Source organism: Oryx dammah, unplaced genomic scaffold (assembly GCF_014754425.2).
Source record: "Oryx dammah isolate SB20612 unplaced genomic scaffold, SCBI_Odam_1.1 HiC_scaffold_27, whole genome shotgun sequence".
In the NCBI taxonomy this organism is placed as follows: Eukaryota; Metazoa; Chordata; class Mammalia; order Artiodactyla; family Bovidae; genus Oryx; species Oryx dammah.
In genome coordinates this window covers 108,532,509-108,546,980 of record NW_024070211.1, presented here as the reverse complement: position 1 = coordinate 108,546,980, position 14,472 = coordinate 108,532,509, and the positions used below count along the sequence as shown (strand labels likewise).

General features: G+C 43.7%; 1 protein-coding gene across 2 annotated transcripts in view; it reads right to left on the bottom strand.

The window, feature by feature from the left end:
* Positions 1-5,723, bottom strand: part of NOSTRIN (nitric oxide synthase trafficking) — a 66,873-nt gene extending 61,150 nt beyond the window's left edge. Inside the window, exon 1 of one of the 2 annotated variants that reach the window (XM_040229277.1) lies at positions 5,441-5,723. In XM_040229277.1, coding sequence (XP_040085211.1) covers positions 5,441-5,467 — 27 coding nt within the window. In that variant the 5' untranslated portion in view covers positions 5,468-5,723. The remainder of the gene's footprint in view (positions 1-5,440) is intronic. The other variant, XM_040229276.1, reaches the window with a different exon arrangement.
* Positions 5,724-14,472: the final 8,749 nt, after the last annotated feature.

The window sequence follows — 14,472 nt, the reverse complement described above, 5'->3', positions numbered from 1 at the left end:
TTTTATGTACAACTTGGGGTATATAAGCTGCTTTTGAAAATAAAGTTGTGGGTCTGGCACTGATGCTTGGCTCCCCCATGTCATTCTTTTCTCCCTTTTCTGGCTGAATTCCCATCTGGAGCGTGGAGGCTCACCGTGTCTACTTATTTGCCCTGACTTCTAAGACCCACGTGAGAGGGAGCAGTTCCTTGTCTTGGAACTTTATTGTTTTCCACGTAAACCAAGTTATTCAGCATCTTTTCTCCACTAATTTTCCTACTACACTATTCTTTCCTAATCTCTCTTTATATTTCTAAATAAATAAGATTTTCCTTGCCAACTCCATCCCCGCTTCGAATTCCCTGGATCCACTGGGGCTGGACCCTGGCACTGTGGAAAGCAGACTCACATAAACATCAAAGCAGACCCCAGAGACAATCTCATCCTGTGTGTGTGTGTGTGTGTGTGTGTGTGTGTGTGTAGGGGGTGGGGTGCGTATGTAAGCAGAAAATCTTGGGACCTTCCCTGCTTTGGGAGGATGAAATCCCTTGATCTTGGCTTTGGCTTTCCCTCTCCTCTCCCATCTCTCTTCCCCACCCTGTCTCACCCACCAGAGGGGTCTCTGAAGGGATTCCATGGACCACAGTTTGGAAACTACTGAAGTCCAATCCTCTTCTTTTATAGTTAAGGCCCAAACAGCAAAAGATAGCTTCATTAGTTAGGGACAGAACTGTGATTAGAAATGTTAGGGGAGCAAATCAACCTGAGAATCCATCAGAAATAAATATATTTTATAAACAGGTGGTCAGTATAATCATGTTTCCCTGGTAGCTCAGCTGGTAAAGAATTCACCTGCAATGCGGGAGACCTGAGTTCGATCCCTGAGTGAGGGAGATTCCCCTGGAGGAGGGCATGGCAACCCACTCCAGTATTCTTGCCTGGAGAATCCCACGGACAGAGGAGCCTGGCAGCCTACAGTCCACAGGGTCACAAAGAGCTGAACAAGAATGAAGCAACATAGCACGCACACATGCAGATGACCACACTCAGTGGACTCAGAGTGGCATTACCTTTCAGCATTATGAGCAGTGCAGATGGCTCCTCAGCGTCATCACCGGGCACAGAAGAATTTGCTCTGCTCAGAGTAATGTGGGAGATCATTTTTTCATGTTCTTTTCCCACCTAGTGAGCTTTTGAATATCCCACCCCTTACCAAATATTCATTCCAAGAAAGAACCTACTGTCGATCTTACATCTCCCTATGGATTTACTGTATGAACAGGCTGCTTTTCCCTGGGGTCATTAATTAATGGGAAAAAAGATTTTTTCCTGATAAAGAGATTACAGACTGGTGGAGAAATAAGTGGGATCTTTCTGAGACCCTAAAAATCCCTTTAGGTAGACAGCTGATGTACACAGACACTTCCTATTCTGCCAGTAAGAAAGTGTTTCTGCCCAGCGCTTGTAAGCAAATTCTGTTGGATAAATATTATCTTTACAAAAAAACTTAGTAATCTAGGCAAATGGCACATGAAATGAAAGATGAAAAATGAAAATGAAAATGCTCTATATCCACCTTGGCCTAGCTGTTCTTTCTAACTTTCTGTGTTTTGAATGTTTAAGAAGGTAAAATTCAGCTAGTCTAGAAAAATTCACTTTATTCTAAGTGCCAGTATGAAAAGTTTGGGGCTTTTTTTTTTTGGTGGAGGAGGGGTAATGATGATCCACATAGTTTTAAACAAACCTGATATTCTACTTAAATTTAATTAAATAAGGTTTTGTTCAATGCCTTTCATATGCCAGGCACTGTGCTACTGATTTCATGTGATGTAATATCCTCTAAACTAGGGGATTTCTTGTACTTATTAGGCATCCGGGTAATATTTGGAATCTCCCTGGCAGGCTGTCATAGATTGTGAGATACAGAACATTAAAGAACATAATCTACTTCATCCTTTCCTCTTATTACTTTATAGACGAGGAAACAGAGGCCCACAAAATGTGAAATGGCACATCATATGTCTCATTGATGGTGTGGGCCAAGGACAGCCACGCCAGATTCAAGCTACCTCCTTATTTCGATAGTGCCCCAGAATCCCGCAGGAGCCATGGCCCATTGCCCTGTCATCCTCTGTATCAGTGCCCGTGAACATCGTACAAGTTAACATCCTACGGCCCAGGCTGAACCACTGAGATGGGAAGCTCAAGTTGGCATCTGAACCCACAGGACTGTTTCTACAGCTGACTGTGTGGCCCTAAGAGGCTGACTATGTGGACCCAAGAAAGCCTGCTTTGACAGTCCCTTCCTGGATAGTGAAGGGGTGAGTAAGAGCAAAACCTCAGCTATAGCTTACTATTTGCCTTTGATTTTTTTGGCATTGTTTCTTAGGAAGGTGCTATTTTTTTTTTAATGATTAGATTATTTCATTTGAAGATAATTTGATCCAGTCTGTTTCCTTACATATGGATTTGAAAATGATTTCCCTTGGCATATTTTTAGGTTTAGAAGCTAAGCCCACAGGCAATAAAGCATCAAGTCCCAGAGCCAATTCTTCTCTTTTTCAAAAACAGGACTTTAAAAAATCTCCTTCAAATAAGTCCTGACAGTCTCAAGATTAGTTAAAAACTCTACACAGCACTCAAGCAACGTGTGTGCTACCCTAGTGACTGATAATTTGAGCATAGACACTAACCCGGATCTGTGAGGTAGAATGGCCCAGCTATCAGTCTGTTTTGTTCATTGGAGCATGACCCAAGAGAAGAGGTTTATAAATTTTTTTTGCAGACTGGTGAAACCTATTTTACTCATAAAAATATTTTCAAACTCATAAAACAAAATAACAGGATTATAAAAAAACTATATTGATATATGTTTTATAAAACATAATTTAAAAACAGGATATTTTGTGTGCTCTTTAACATACTAAATAACAAGTCTTAAAAATTACTCAGATTTTTAAGTCACACTGAGTGTGTATAAATGCTATTTCTAGGTATCTGTAACCAACTCTAATGTTATATAAAAATATAAGCGATTTTCATCAGTCGCAAGGTCCCAGACACTGCTGTTGTATTAAGGTTTGCTACTTATGTTCAAAATTGGGGGAAATTCTTAGTTACAGTTAGAAACTAACACAAATAAAGAGGTCATGTTTTTTCCCATTGAAGGTCACTCAACCCACTGATTTCCATATATGGATCTAATGGGGTAGACCAAGTTCAGAACTGTAGCTAAGCTACACCTTCATGAATTCTTTTTAATGTAGGAATATTGATACAACACAATGCCTTAATCAGCACCTACTCTTCCCCCAAGTTCAAGATATTATAATATTTTATATAACCAACCTCTTACTATTTTTTAAACTTTTTATTTTGCTTTGGGGTATAGCCGATTAACAATGTTGTGATAGTTTCAGATGAACAGCAAAGGGGACTCAGGAAGGGTTTATGAATTAATTGTACCCTGTGCAACCTCAGGGACTCATGAAATGGGATATTTTACAGGTGGTTAAAACTTTGGACTCATTTTGGTTTCTTCATGAAACCCCCTGTTTCACAAAGCATTCTTCTGCAGTCCACTCTGTCGTTTTATTCTGTTCCTAAATCTCAGGCTCATTTTCACACCGCATTGTTCCCCAAACACAAACCAGGACTGCACCAGGAAGTCAACTCTAATGCTTGATGCAGATGAAACATTTGCAAATAAATAAAGATTCCTTGACTTTAGAGGAGTCAGAAACCCTGGCTGAAGGAATATCCTCCCACTCTCCTACTCCCAGACTACGATTGGTAGCACTGGGCCTAGAGAGACAACCTTCAAGTTTAGAGACAAGGACACGCGTCCTTGGGGCAATGGTCCAGTGTAGGGAAAAGAACCCGTGCTTGTAAGGGAGAGAGAATTAAGCTGACATGGAGACATCGTGATGGATTGTCTTGGGAGCTGCTCAAAGGAAACAGTTCTCCTAGTTCTGGATCTAGAGTCAGCCTTGGAAAGGAATGTTAGGCTTTTAGTTTTTTTTAACTTGTCCTGGCTTTCCTCTCCACTATCTCACTCTTCTCTTGTTCTTGACTTTCTTCTTTAGTGATCATCGATGCCAAGTTTTTGCTTCCACTTATTGTATCCCCATATCCATTCACCCACCCATGCAAAAACATCACCAAAGTATCAATGGGGAGAAAGGAGAGGAGTTAACATTTTAGTAAGGGAGCAAATGCAAGGAGTGAAAAATAAACAAATAACAAATACATACATGATAAAAGACTTTGAAAAGTGATCTGTGCTTACCAAAAAGAGAAAAGATTGCTAGAGGAAATCTAAGGGAGGTGGTTTCACTCTTAAACTCTGAATGCAACCATATTGTTGGAATTTTTTTTACAAATAGTAATACACATATCACTTTTTTAAAAAACAATAGTAACATACAATAGTAATACACATATTACTATTATATTTTTAAAAGTAAAAGTAGGGAGAGCCCATTACTATGTTCTCATTATTACTATTACTAGCCGCTATGACTTTATCTCATTTAGCACGTCTGATTCCTGACTCATTTGGTGGGATGACAGTTTCAGTTTCATCTTCACTAAGCCTATACATTCCACATCCATTGAATAAACACAAATGAAACCAATAATTCTCTGCTGATTTTTTTCTTTAGGGTTTTATTACAGCCCCTGTTGATCTGCTTGTCCACCTTTTTTTGTTTTTAAATAAAATACTTGAAAGATGAATGCAGTCCCTTGCTTCTGATGTCACCAGTTTTAGCTTTTTGGCATCATTTCTTGGGACAACACAACAACAATCCTTGATTACTTTATTTCCTCCCTCCACCCTTTGTTTTAATTGCTTCTCATTTCCTAAATTACATCTCTGCTCTTGTGGCTAACGACCTCACAATGTCTCTGCACTTTTGACCAACTTTCTGTTTTTATTAATGCTCTCAGGATAGTAACAAACAAGTCAGTAAACGTGTCCAAGGACCACTGCAGGCTGGACAGTGCAGCCTGTTCTTCCTCCTGCGGGACTTGCTGTTCTGGACTCTAAATGAAAGGGGAAAATACGCAAAACCCTTGCACCCGACTTAATTCCCAAAGCCCCAAACTGGTTGCAGATATTCTGCACGTTTGTGTGTCCCTGCTGTGCTCTACATTGGCACCACTGGTATGTTTCCCGAACAACCACCATCTGCATGTAAATATAATGTTATACCCACTCAAACTTTTTCCAAGAATAGGAAAATAAAATATGACAATTACCTGCCCTGTCATTAGCTAGAAAGAGCTCTGTTTTAAATTAAACCAAAGAACAACCACAGACTTTTGTTCCAGTGCCAATATCCAAACATGTTTGGCTTCTGAGCGTCTCAAATTTCTTAAGTTCAAATCCATTAGTATATAAATCTACTCCTCAGCTGCCTTTCACACGCAGGCACGCAAACCACACGGGGCTACTCACCGAACAGTCTGTCAGTGGGTCCCTCATGGTGAAATGCTGTTTGCTTCAGTCCTTTTACCTACGCTCCGGCATTCAGGATGCTGCACCCAAAGCTGGGTGTGTCCTGGACTTCCGGGATTCAAAGGGCCTAGAGTACGTCAGTCCTTGTCAAACACTCCAAGAAGGAAGTCCCAGCCCTGGACTTTAATCCCATTTGCTTTCTGAAAAAGCAAAGAATGGCTCCGGGTTAAGAGCGCTGGAGTGAGATGGTGAGAATGATTTCTGTAAATAGTTAGGGGTCAGAATACTGAGTCGTGAACTGCATGGCCTTGAAAGACAGCCCAGAGGTTATAAAGTGTTCCTGGTGATTCAGTCACTCAGGGCTGGTAGTAGAGAGATTCTCTAAGCTTGCTGTATTCACTATGTTTTTTTATTATCTGTTTTCTGATGCTTTGACACACTGGGGCCTTTGGGGTTGACGTGGATGGATTGTCCCTTCCAGGATTAGCTAATTCCTTGAGACAGACAGCAAATAACCAACTTGTAAGCATGGTTTTGATATGGAATACAACCAGTCCAGAGCCAGACCTGCAATCACCTCCCTTACCTACCTCTCACACATCAAGTCAATATCCCCCTGCCCCAAATCATCCAGGGACAAGGTATCAAACAATTAAGACCATCCCTATATAACCAGGATTTCCCTGGTGGACGGAAAAGTGTCAGCCTACAATGAGGGAGACCCAGGTTCGATCCCTGGGTTGGGAAGATCCCCTGGAGAAGGAAATGGCAACCCACTACAGTATTCTTGCCTGGAAAATCCCATGGACGAAGGAGCCTGGTTGGTTACTGTCCATGGGGTTGCAAAGAGTCAGACACGATTGAGCGACTTCACTTCGCTATATAACCAGGGCTTCCCAGGTGGCACTAGTGGTAAAGAGCCTGCCTGCCAACGCAGGAGATGTAAGAGACTCAGGTTCAATCTCTGGGTCGGAAGATCCCCTGGAGGAGGGCATGGCAACCCACTCCAGTATTCTTGCCTGAAGAATTCTCTGAACAGAGAGACTGGCAGGCTACAGTACATAGGTTTGTGAAGGGTTGGACAAGACTGAAGCAACTTAGCACGCACCCACGCATGCAATATAACCATGACTGTAGTGGAAAACGTTCAGAAAAGCGTATGAGGGAGCAGGCATGTAGTAAGCACCTCAAGTGCTTAACCCAGCCCCCTCACTACTACCCCAAAAGAACCAAGAGGCTAAACTATCAAATTAAGAAGGATTTTTCTATGTTCACCCTTATTTTTTTTTTAATCACTCAAGAGGATAAATCAAACCAGAAATCAGCCATTAGCAATTTATTTTTTAAATTGTTTTCTCTGCACCTGTGGCCTGTGGTCAATCCTGAGATTTCCAGCTAATGGGCTATAATAGCTGGTCTGTAGGCAGCTTTGCTCTGATTGGTGGACGGGTAAATGCAGGTACACAGCCTGGAAGTTCCACCCATACAGCCCAGTGGAACACTTCAGAGCTGCCCACATGACTCAGACTCCACTTATCTGCCCATGGTATGCAAATGCTATACACAGTATCCTTGGGCTTCCCTGGTGGCTCAGACGGTAAAAAACCCGCCTGCAATGCGGGAGATCTGGGTTCGATTCTTGGGTTGGGAAGAGATTGAAGGGGGATCGAAGGGAAGATCTCAGGAGGAGGGCATGGCAACCCCCTCCAGTATGCTTGCTTGGAGAATCCCCATGGACTTTTTTGAGGAGCCTGATGGGCTATGCAGTCCATGGGTTCACAAAGAATTGGACACGACTGAACAACAAAGCAGAGCACAGCACCGCAGAAATAACACATGCAGAGGCAGAGACAATAAGGATGGAAGACCTTCCCTGTAACCCAGGGGCCCCTCACCTCTGGGACGTGCACCAGTACCTTCTGTCAGATGGGCGGCAGCATTAAATTAGAGTGACACACAGTGTGACAAGAGATAAATATAACTGCATACCAGTGGATAAATGTGACAGTGCAATGAATATAATACATTTGAATCACCCCCAAACCATTCCTTCCCACCCCTGGTTCGTGGAAAAATTGTCTTCCATGAAATTGGTCTCTGGTGCCAAAATGATTGGGGACTGCTGCTGTAATCTGAGTAGAGAGAAGGGGTCCTTAGGGACCTCCATTCACACACTTAACAATGTTCTGCCCTGAGCTTCTGCCAAGGAAGGTTATCACTGGAGGTTACAACATGGAGTCCTAGTTATCCAGGGTTAGAATTAGATAAGCTCCCCGCCATACTGAAAGAGGCTTAAGACACACTGTAAACTGAGGTTAATAACATGTTACTCAGATCCTACTGGAGGACTCCCTTGCCCTCAGAGAGGGTAAACAGACTTGGCTTGTGCCTCAGATCCAGAGCCTGGGGCAGCTCAGTGTCTTCCCCCAGTTCCTGCTGCACTTGCCTCAGTTCAGGCCTAGCTCAGCTCAGCATGGGGAGATTGGCCTCCCTTACCAATCCCCACAAGTCACCCCAAGCTACTGTGGTCTCTGTGGCCCTCTGGAGGTTGGGAGGACATTCCCACACCCATACTTCTCATGTGTGTCTCTTCCAGCAGGCTAACTAGTTTTCCCTTAGACCTCCTGGGGAAATTAAAATATTTCCATCTTACTATAGTCTCCCTACCACAGGCTATTTCTTGTGAAGGAAGCTGGGTGTCCTGAGAATTATATATGGAGAATTAGAGTTTGGCTATTTGATAAGCTTTTCAGAGGGTGTTTGAATCTGCAACAAAACTTTGATTTTGGATGTTAGAGAGGGCTGTATTTATCTCTTGTCACAATGTGTGTGTGTTAGATGCTTAGTCGTGTCTGACTCTTTGCAACCCAATGGACTGGGGCCTGCCAGGCTCCTCTGTCCATGGAATTTCCCACTCCAAATGGCAGGTGGAGTGGATTGCCATTTCCTTCTCCAGAAGGTCTTCCTGACGTAGGGATTGAACCCAGGTCTCTTACATTGCAGGTAGGTGCTTTACAGTCTGAGCCACCAGGGAAGCCCCTTGTCACAATAATGCTGTGTAAAAACTAAGATCCTGTGCATGAAGCAGGGCATCCAGAGCTGATGCTCTGCTACAACCTTGAGGAACAGGGTGGGGAGGGAGGCAGGAGGAGGGTTCAGGATGGTGGGATGCAGGCACACCTGTGGCTGATTCCTGCCACTGTATGGCAAAACCCATCACAATACTGTAAAGTAATTAGCCTCCAATTAAAATAAATATATTAATAAAAAGAAAAAAAGAAACGCCCCCCCCCCCCCAAAAAAAAAACTAAGATCATGGCATCCGGTCCCATTACTTCATGGAAAATAGATGGGGAAACAATGGAAAAAGTGTCAGACTTTATTTTTCTGGACTCCAAAATCATTGCAGATGGTGATTGCAGCCATGAAATTAAAAGACGCTTAGTCTTTGGAAGAAAAGCTATGACAAACCTAGACAGCATATTGAAAAGCAGAGACAGTACTGTGCCAACAAATATCCGTACAATCGAAGTTATGTTTTTTCCAGTAGTCATGTATGGATGTGTGAGTTGAACCTTAAAGAAGGCTGAACGCTGAAGAATTGATGCTTTTGAACTGTGGTGTTGGAGAAGATTCTTGAGAGTTCCTTGGACTGCAAGGAGATCAAACCAGTCAATCCCAAAGGAAATCAGTCCTGAATATTCAATGGGAGGACTGATGCTGAAGCTGAAACTCCAATAATTTACCACCTGATTCGAAAGCCAACTCATTGAAAAAGACCCTGATGCTGGGAAAGATTGAAGGCAGGAGGAGAAAGGGATGACAGAGGATGATGAGATGGTTGGCTGGCATCACCGACTCGATGGACATGAGTTTGAGCAAGCTCTGGGAGATGGTGAAGGACAGGGAAGCCTGGCATGGAGAAGTCCATGGGGTTGCAAAGAGTTGGATATGACTGAGCAACTGAACAACAACAATAAACGGAAGATCCAGTGGTTTCAAATGACTTTATTTAGTCCACAAATGGGCGGTTTAGTTGAGTGGTTCTTTGGTTCTCTTTGGGCTCACTCATGCAAAAGCAGGTCATCTCCAAACGTCTGTTGATCTTGGCAGGGCAGTTCTTCTGGGCTTTGCTGGGTGGGTGACTGGCTGGGAGCTGAGGTGAGTTTTTCTCAACCTGAAGCCTAAGCCAAACTGTTCTAGGGTGTGTTTAGGAGCCAAGAGTAAGTGGAAGTGCTCAGGCCTCTCAATGTGCAGGCTTGGAATGGACACACTATCACTTTGGCTGCATTCAGCTGACCAAGGCCAGTCACAGGCCAGCCCCAATTCAAGGGGATAGGGAAGATTCCAGTCCTTAGTGGGAGGAGCCGAGTGTCTCACTACAAAGGGGACAGACACAGAAATGGGCAAAGAGCTGCATTTTACATTCAATACACTATACAGTCAATATTTGTTCTTCAGTGACTAGAAAGATAAAAGTGGATAGGACACCACTGAAAGGGAGGACTGAAATATGTCAACCTTTCATTTTCTTCAACTCAACCTCAGGGGACCTGTTTGGAACTTCAGCAGAGGTTGAGGTCAGGAAGAGAAATAAGGGGAGTTGAGTTCATGACAGACTTTAGACATTGATTTGGAAATGGGGTGGTTCTCCTTTCTGACCCCACACCCCATCCTATATATACACACCCCTCCCCCGAAGAGGGTGGAGGGGGAGGGGGGAGTAGCAGAGCAGGTTCTCCAAGGTGGTTGCAGCCCCAGAGGCTACGGCTGGTGAGGCACCTTGGCAAGGAGGCTGGAGGAGACCAACTTGAGTAAGTTTGTCCTCGAGCAGATGAGAAGCCACAACCCCTGCCTCCCAGAAATGGCCCAGCGAGACTGAGGAGAGGAAGTTGAGTTCCTGTGTGAGCAAGAAGGTGAAGAGCCTTATAGTTTTGGAATTGGTATTAGCATCACCACGCTTGTATCTATAGGTTGGTGTGAATTCTATATGGTGAAGCATCTCAAAGAAGGTATTCTATATTTTTTTTCTAAACAAGCGGGTGCCCAAGGCATCTTCTAAAATTTGTTCTCTTCAGGCTTGTCTCTCGTCATATGTTCTTGGCTTGCACTCATTCTCTGGCTTCATTCCAGTACGGACCTTCAGCTGACCTACTGTTCGACCATTCAGATCCTTGTCTTCCTGCTTCCTTTCCCAGTCTGTGTTCAGCATTCGCCTTCCCGGCATGACCTCTCTGCAGAAAGAATATCTGCAGTGGATTGATCTGGAAGCCACTCCACTGCACTCCACCCACCCCATTTGGTGCTGTCTCCAAGGCAGGCTTGCCTCCAACAACATGAGGACGCATTTGTTAAGTGTCTATAAGCAGATGTTGGGTGTCTTAAGTCAGTAAGAAGGAGCCCAAGAGTAATAGAGGTGCCTGCATGCTAAGTTGCTTCAGTTGTGTCCGCCTCTTTGTGACCTCACGTACAGCAGCCCTCCAGGCTCCTCTGTCCAGTCCATAGGGGTCTCCAGGCAAGAATACTGGAGTGGGTTGCCAGGCCCTGCTCCAGGGGATCTTCCTGACCCAGGGATTAAACCCGTGGCTCTTACATCTCCTGAGTTGGCAGGCAGGTTCTTTACCACTAGCATTGTTGTAGCCAAGCATTCCGGGAAACAAACTCACTCAGAAAGACAATGCAGATAGTGGAGTGCAGTTATTACACCGGCGGGCCCAAGGCAGAGTCTCCTCTTAGCCAAGGATCCCAACAAGTTTTTGCGAAAACCTTATATACTCTAAGCATACATACACAAACCCACCTCCCCAGATTCCCTGAAACTAGTCTGAACAAAGGAAAAGAAAGATACAATCAAAGTTAACCCATGATTTGTATGCGTTAAGCCTAGGTAGTTGTTGTTGCTGCTGCTGCTGCTGCTAAGTCGCTTCAGTCGTGTCCGACTCTGTGCGAACCCATAGACGGCAGCCCTCCAGGCTCCCCCATCCCTGGGATTCTCCAAGCAAGAACACTGGAGTGGGTTGCCATTTTCTTCTCCAATGCATGAAAGTGAAAAGTGAAAGGGAAGTCGCTCAGTCGTGTCTGACTCTTAACAGTGGACAATTATCAATAGGCCTGTGGTCATACCCCAATAAGCATAATAGAATTTATGATTCTATTTGGTTACACAGATAATTAGGGTATTCTTTTAGGCAACAGAGAGTCTAGGTATGAGCCCTGGGGCTCTTCCATCCCGGGGGTCTAGTTTTCTAGTTGGTATGTCGTTTCCATAGATACTGGGCATATAGCTCAAAGTCCACAGTCCGGCCCAAGATGAAGTTCTGGTTTCACGATGGAGCCTGTTCTGTCTGTTTCCTCTTTCAGCCCCACCTGGGAAGCGTGTAACAGAGGTTAAGAGCAATTCAAAACTTGCCTTGACATTCCTTTAGTAGCCAAAGCATGTGAAGAATTGGAAATGGCACAGTTCAGTTCAGTTCAGTTCAGTCGCTCAATCGTGTCTGACTCTTTGCGACCCCATGAATTGCAGCACACCAGGCCTCCCTGTCCATCACCATCTCCCAGAGTTCACTCAGACTCCATTGAGTCCGTGATGCCATCCAGCCATCTCATCCTGGGTCATCCCCTTCTCCTGCCCCCAATCTCTCCCAGCATCAGAGTCTTTTCCAATGAGTCAATTCTTCACATGAGGTGTCCAAAGTACTGGAGCTTCAGCTTTAGCATCATTCCTTCCAAAGAAATCCCAGGGCTGATCTCCTTCAGAATGGACTGGTTGGATCTCCTTGCAGTCCAAGGGACTCTCCAACACCACAGTTCAAAAGCATCAATTCTTCAGCGCTCAGCCTTCTTCACAGTCCAACTCTCACATCCATACATGACCACTGGAAAATCCATAGCCTTGACTAGACGGACCTTAGTTGGCAAAGTAACGTCTCTGCTTTTGAATATACTATCTAGGTTGGTCATAACTTTTCTTCCAAGGAGTAAGCGTCTTTTAATTTCATGGCTGCAGTCACCATCTGCAGTGATTTTGGAGCCCCCAAAGATAAAGTCTGACACTGTTTCCACTGTTTTCCCATCTATTTCCCATGAAGTGATAGGACCAGATGCCATGATCTTCGTTTTCTGACTGTTGAGCTTTAAGCCAACTTTTTCACTCTCCTCTGGCATAAGCATGTATCAATAGGGACTTGGTTAAATACCTTAAGGTAATATGGGCTCACATTTAGAGGACTTACCATGTGTCAATATTTAATATTTGTAAAGCTATACTAAGTGCTTTATAAACATTAACTTTTAAAATCATAGCAATCACTTGAGATAGATCTGTATTATTTTGATCCTTATAATACACATAGGGAAACTGAGGCACAGGATGGTTAGGTGACTTACCTAAGGTCACACAGTTAGGGGTTAGAGAGCTGGAATTCATCTAACTCCAGTGCTTCTGTGTTTCATTACTATGCTGTCTTGCTACTCAACCCGGATATTGGAGTGAAAGAGCCAAACAATGAGGACAGAGTATAAAATACAGAACAGGTTTCAAGAGAAGTATCAGTCTAGTTTGTTACCTATGTAAGAAAAAAAGATCCAGACACATAGACACCAGGCAGATAATACTATAGCTCTGAAGGACGGAACTGTGGAGGACTCTTCCTTTCAAGGGCCTACATTTCTATGTAATTTTAACATTTAAAACATATACTGCTTTGAAAACAAACAAGACAACTAACATTTTTTAAAAAGGATAACAATTAGGCTAACTTTAATTTTAATCTTTTAAAAAAGTTAGAACCAATAAGTGAAATGGAGACAGCAGGGCTTGTTAGTCCATATCTTCAGGACTTTGTATAGTGCTGGTTCCTTCTACCTAGAATTCCTTCTGCCTTTAAGTTGCCTTAGTGGGCTTTCATTTATCTACGAAGTCCAGCTGGTGATATTTTCCCCAGACACAGTTCACTCTTGCTTTTGTACTACTGTTATCCAAAGCTTGCCCTTCTTTTAATTAATCTATCCTATTGTATGGAGATTATTAGTTTAATGGTCTGCCTCCCACACTACTCAGTGAGCTCCTTATATAAAGTATGTGGAGCAAGGAAGTGTTCAATAAATAAATGTTTTCATTTAATTGAATTCAATTCTGAGAAAGTGGCCCCATTAGCTAGTTCCTCTTCATCCATAAGATGAGAATGTTGCTTTTGAGTAGGCCTGTATCCTTAATTCTCAGGAAGCAGAGTTCAAAACATTGAGGGTCAAGATAAGTATGACCTCTGGGCAGGAACTCTAAAATGGGAAACAGTCCAAATGCCCTTGGGAGTCTCTGCTGCTCTGATTAAAAATGGCCTTGACAAGCAGGAAACTGAGAAGGAATCAGAAGAATCCCAAGGGGCCACTTAGAGAACTTTCTTGGAGATTTGTTGGTTAAAAATATATAAACATATGAGATAAGAAGGCTTGGGACCAAGGATTTAATCAAAAGGTGGCCTAACGCTAAGAATAGATTTTTTAAAACTGCAGTCTAAAATGAGCCAAGTTCTGCAAAGTTTGCCAGGAACATCGGAAGGAATTTTTACCATATCCACAGCAAGAAGAATGCGAAGGGAGAGCATCTGGGCTGGGGGCTGTTGAACCGTTTCTGATGACGGAGTGAGCAGCAGCGCTTGGTCAGGTTGCAGGGTTCCAGATGTTCGAGGGTCAGGCAGAGAGGCTGGCCAGCAGTCGATCACCTTCACCGCGCCTTGACACAGCCTGCTTCTGAGTCCTGGACGAAGCCGAGTGCTCCTCGGCCTGTTAGAGCCGACAGAGGATCAGTATCCTCTTTGCAGTCATTCCAAGCACATTAGAGCCACGGACAGTGTTTACAAGACATGATGTCACCTCCACCAATCGCCCTCAGAAGGAACTATAGAAGCAATCTCATTCTGACTAAACGACTTTTTATTTTTAGTCTCTGGTGGTTTGCTGCAGTGATTAGTTTCCTTAATTTTCATGTCTCCCCAGAGCTGGAAGAAACATTTCTAAAGCCTTGCCTTAGCGCA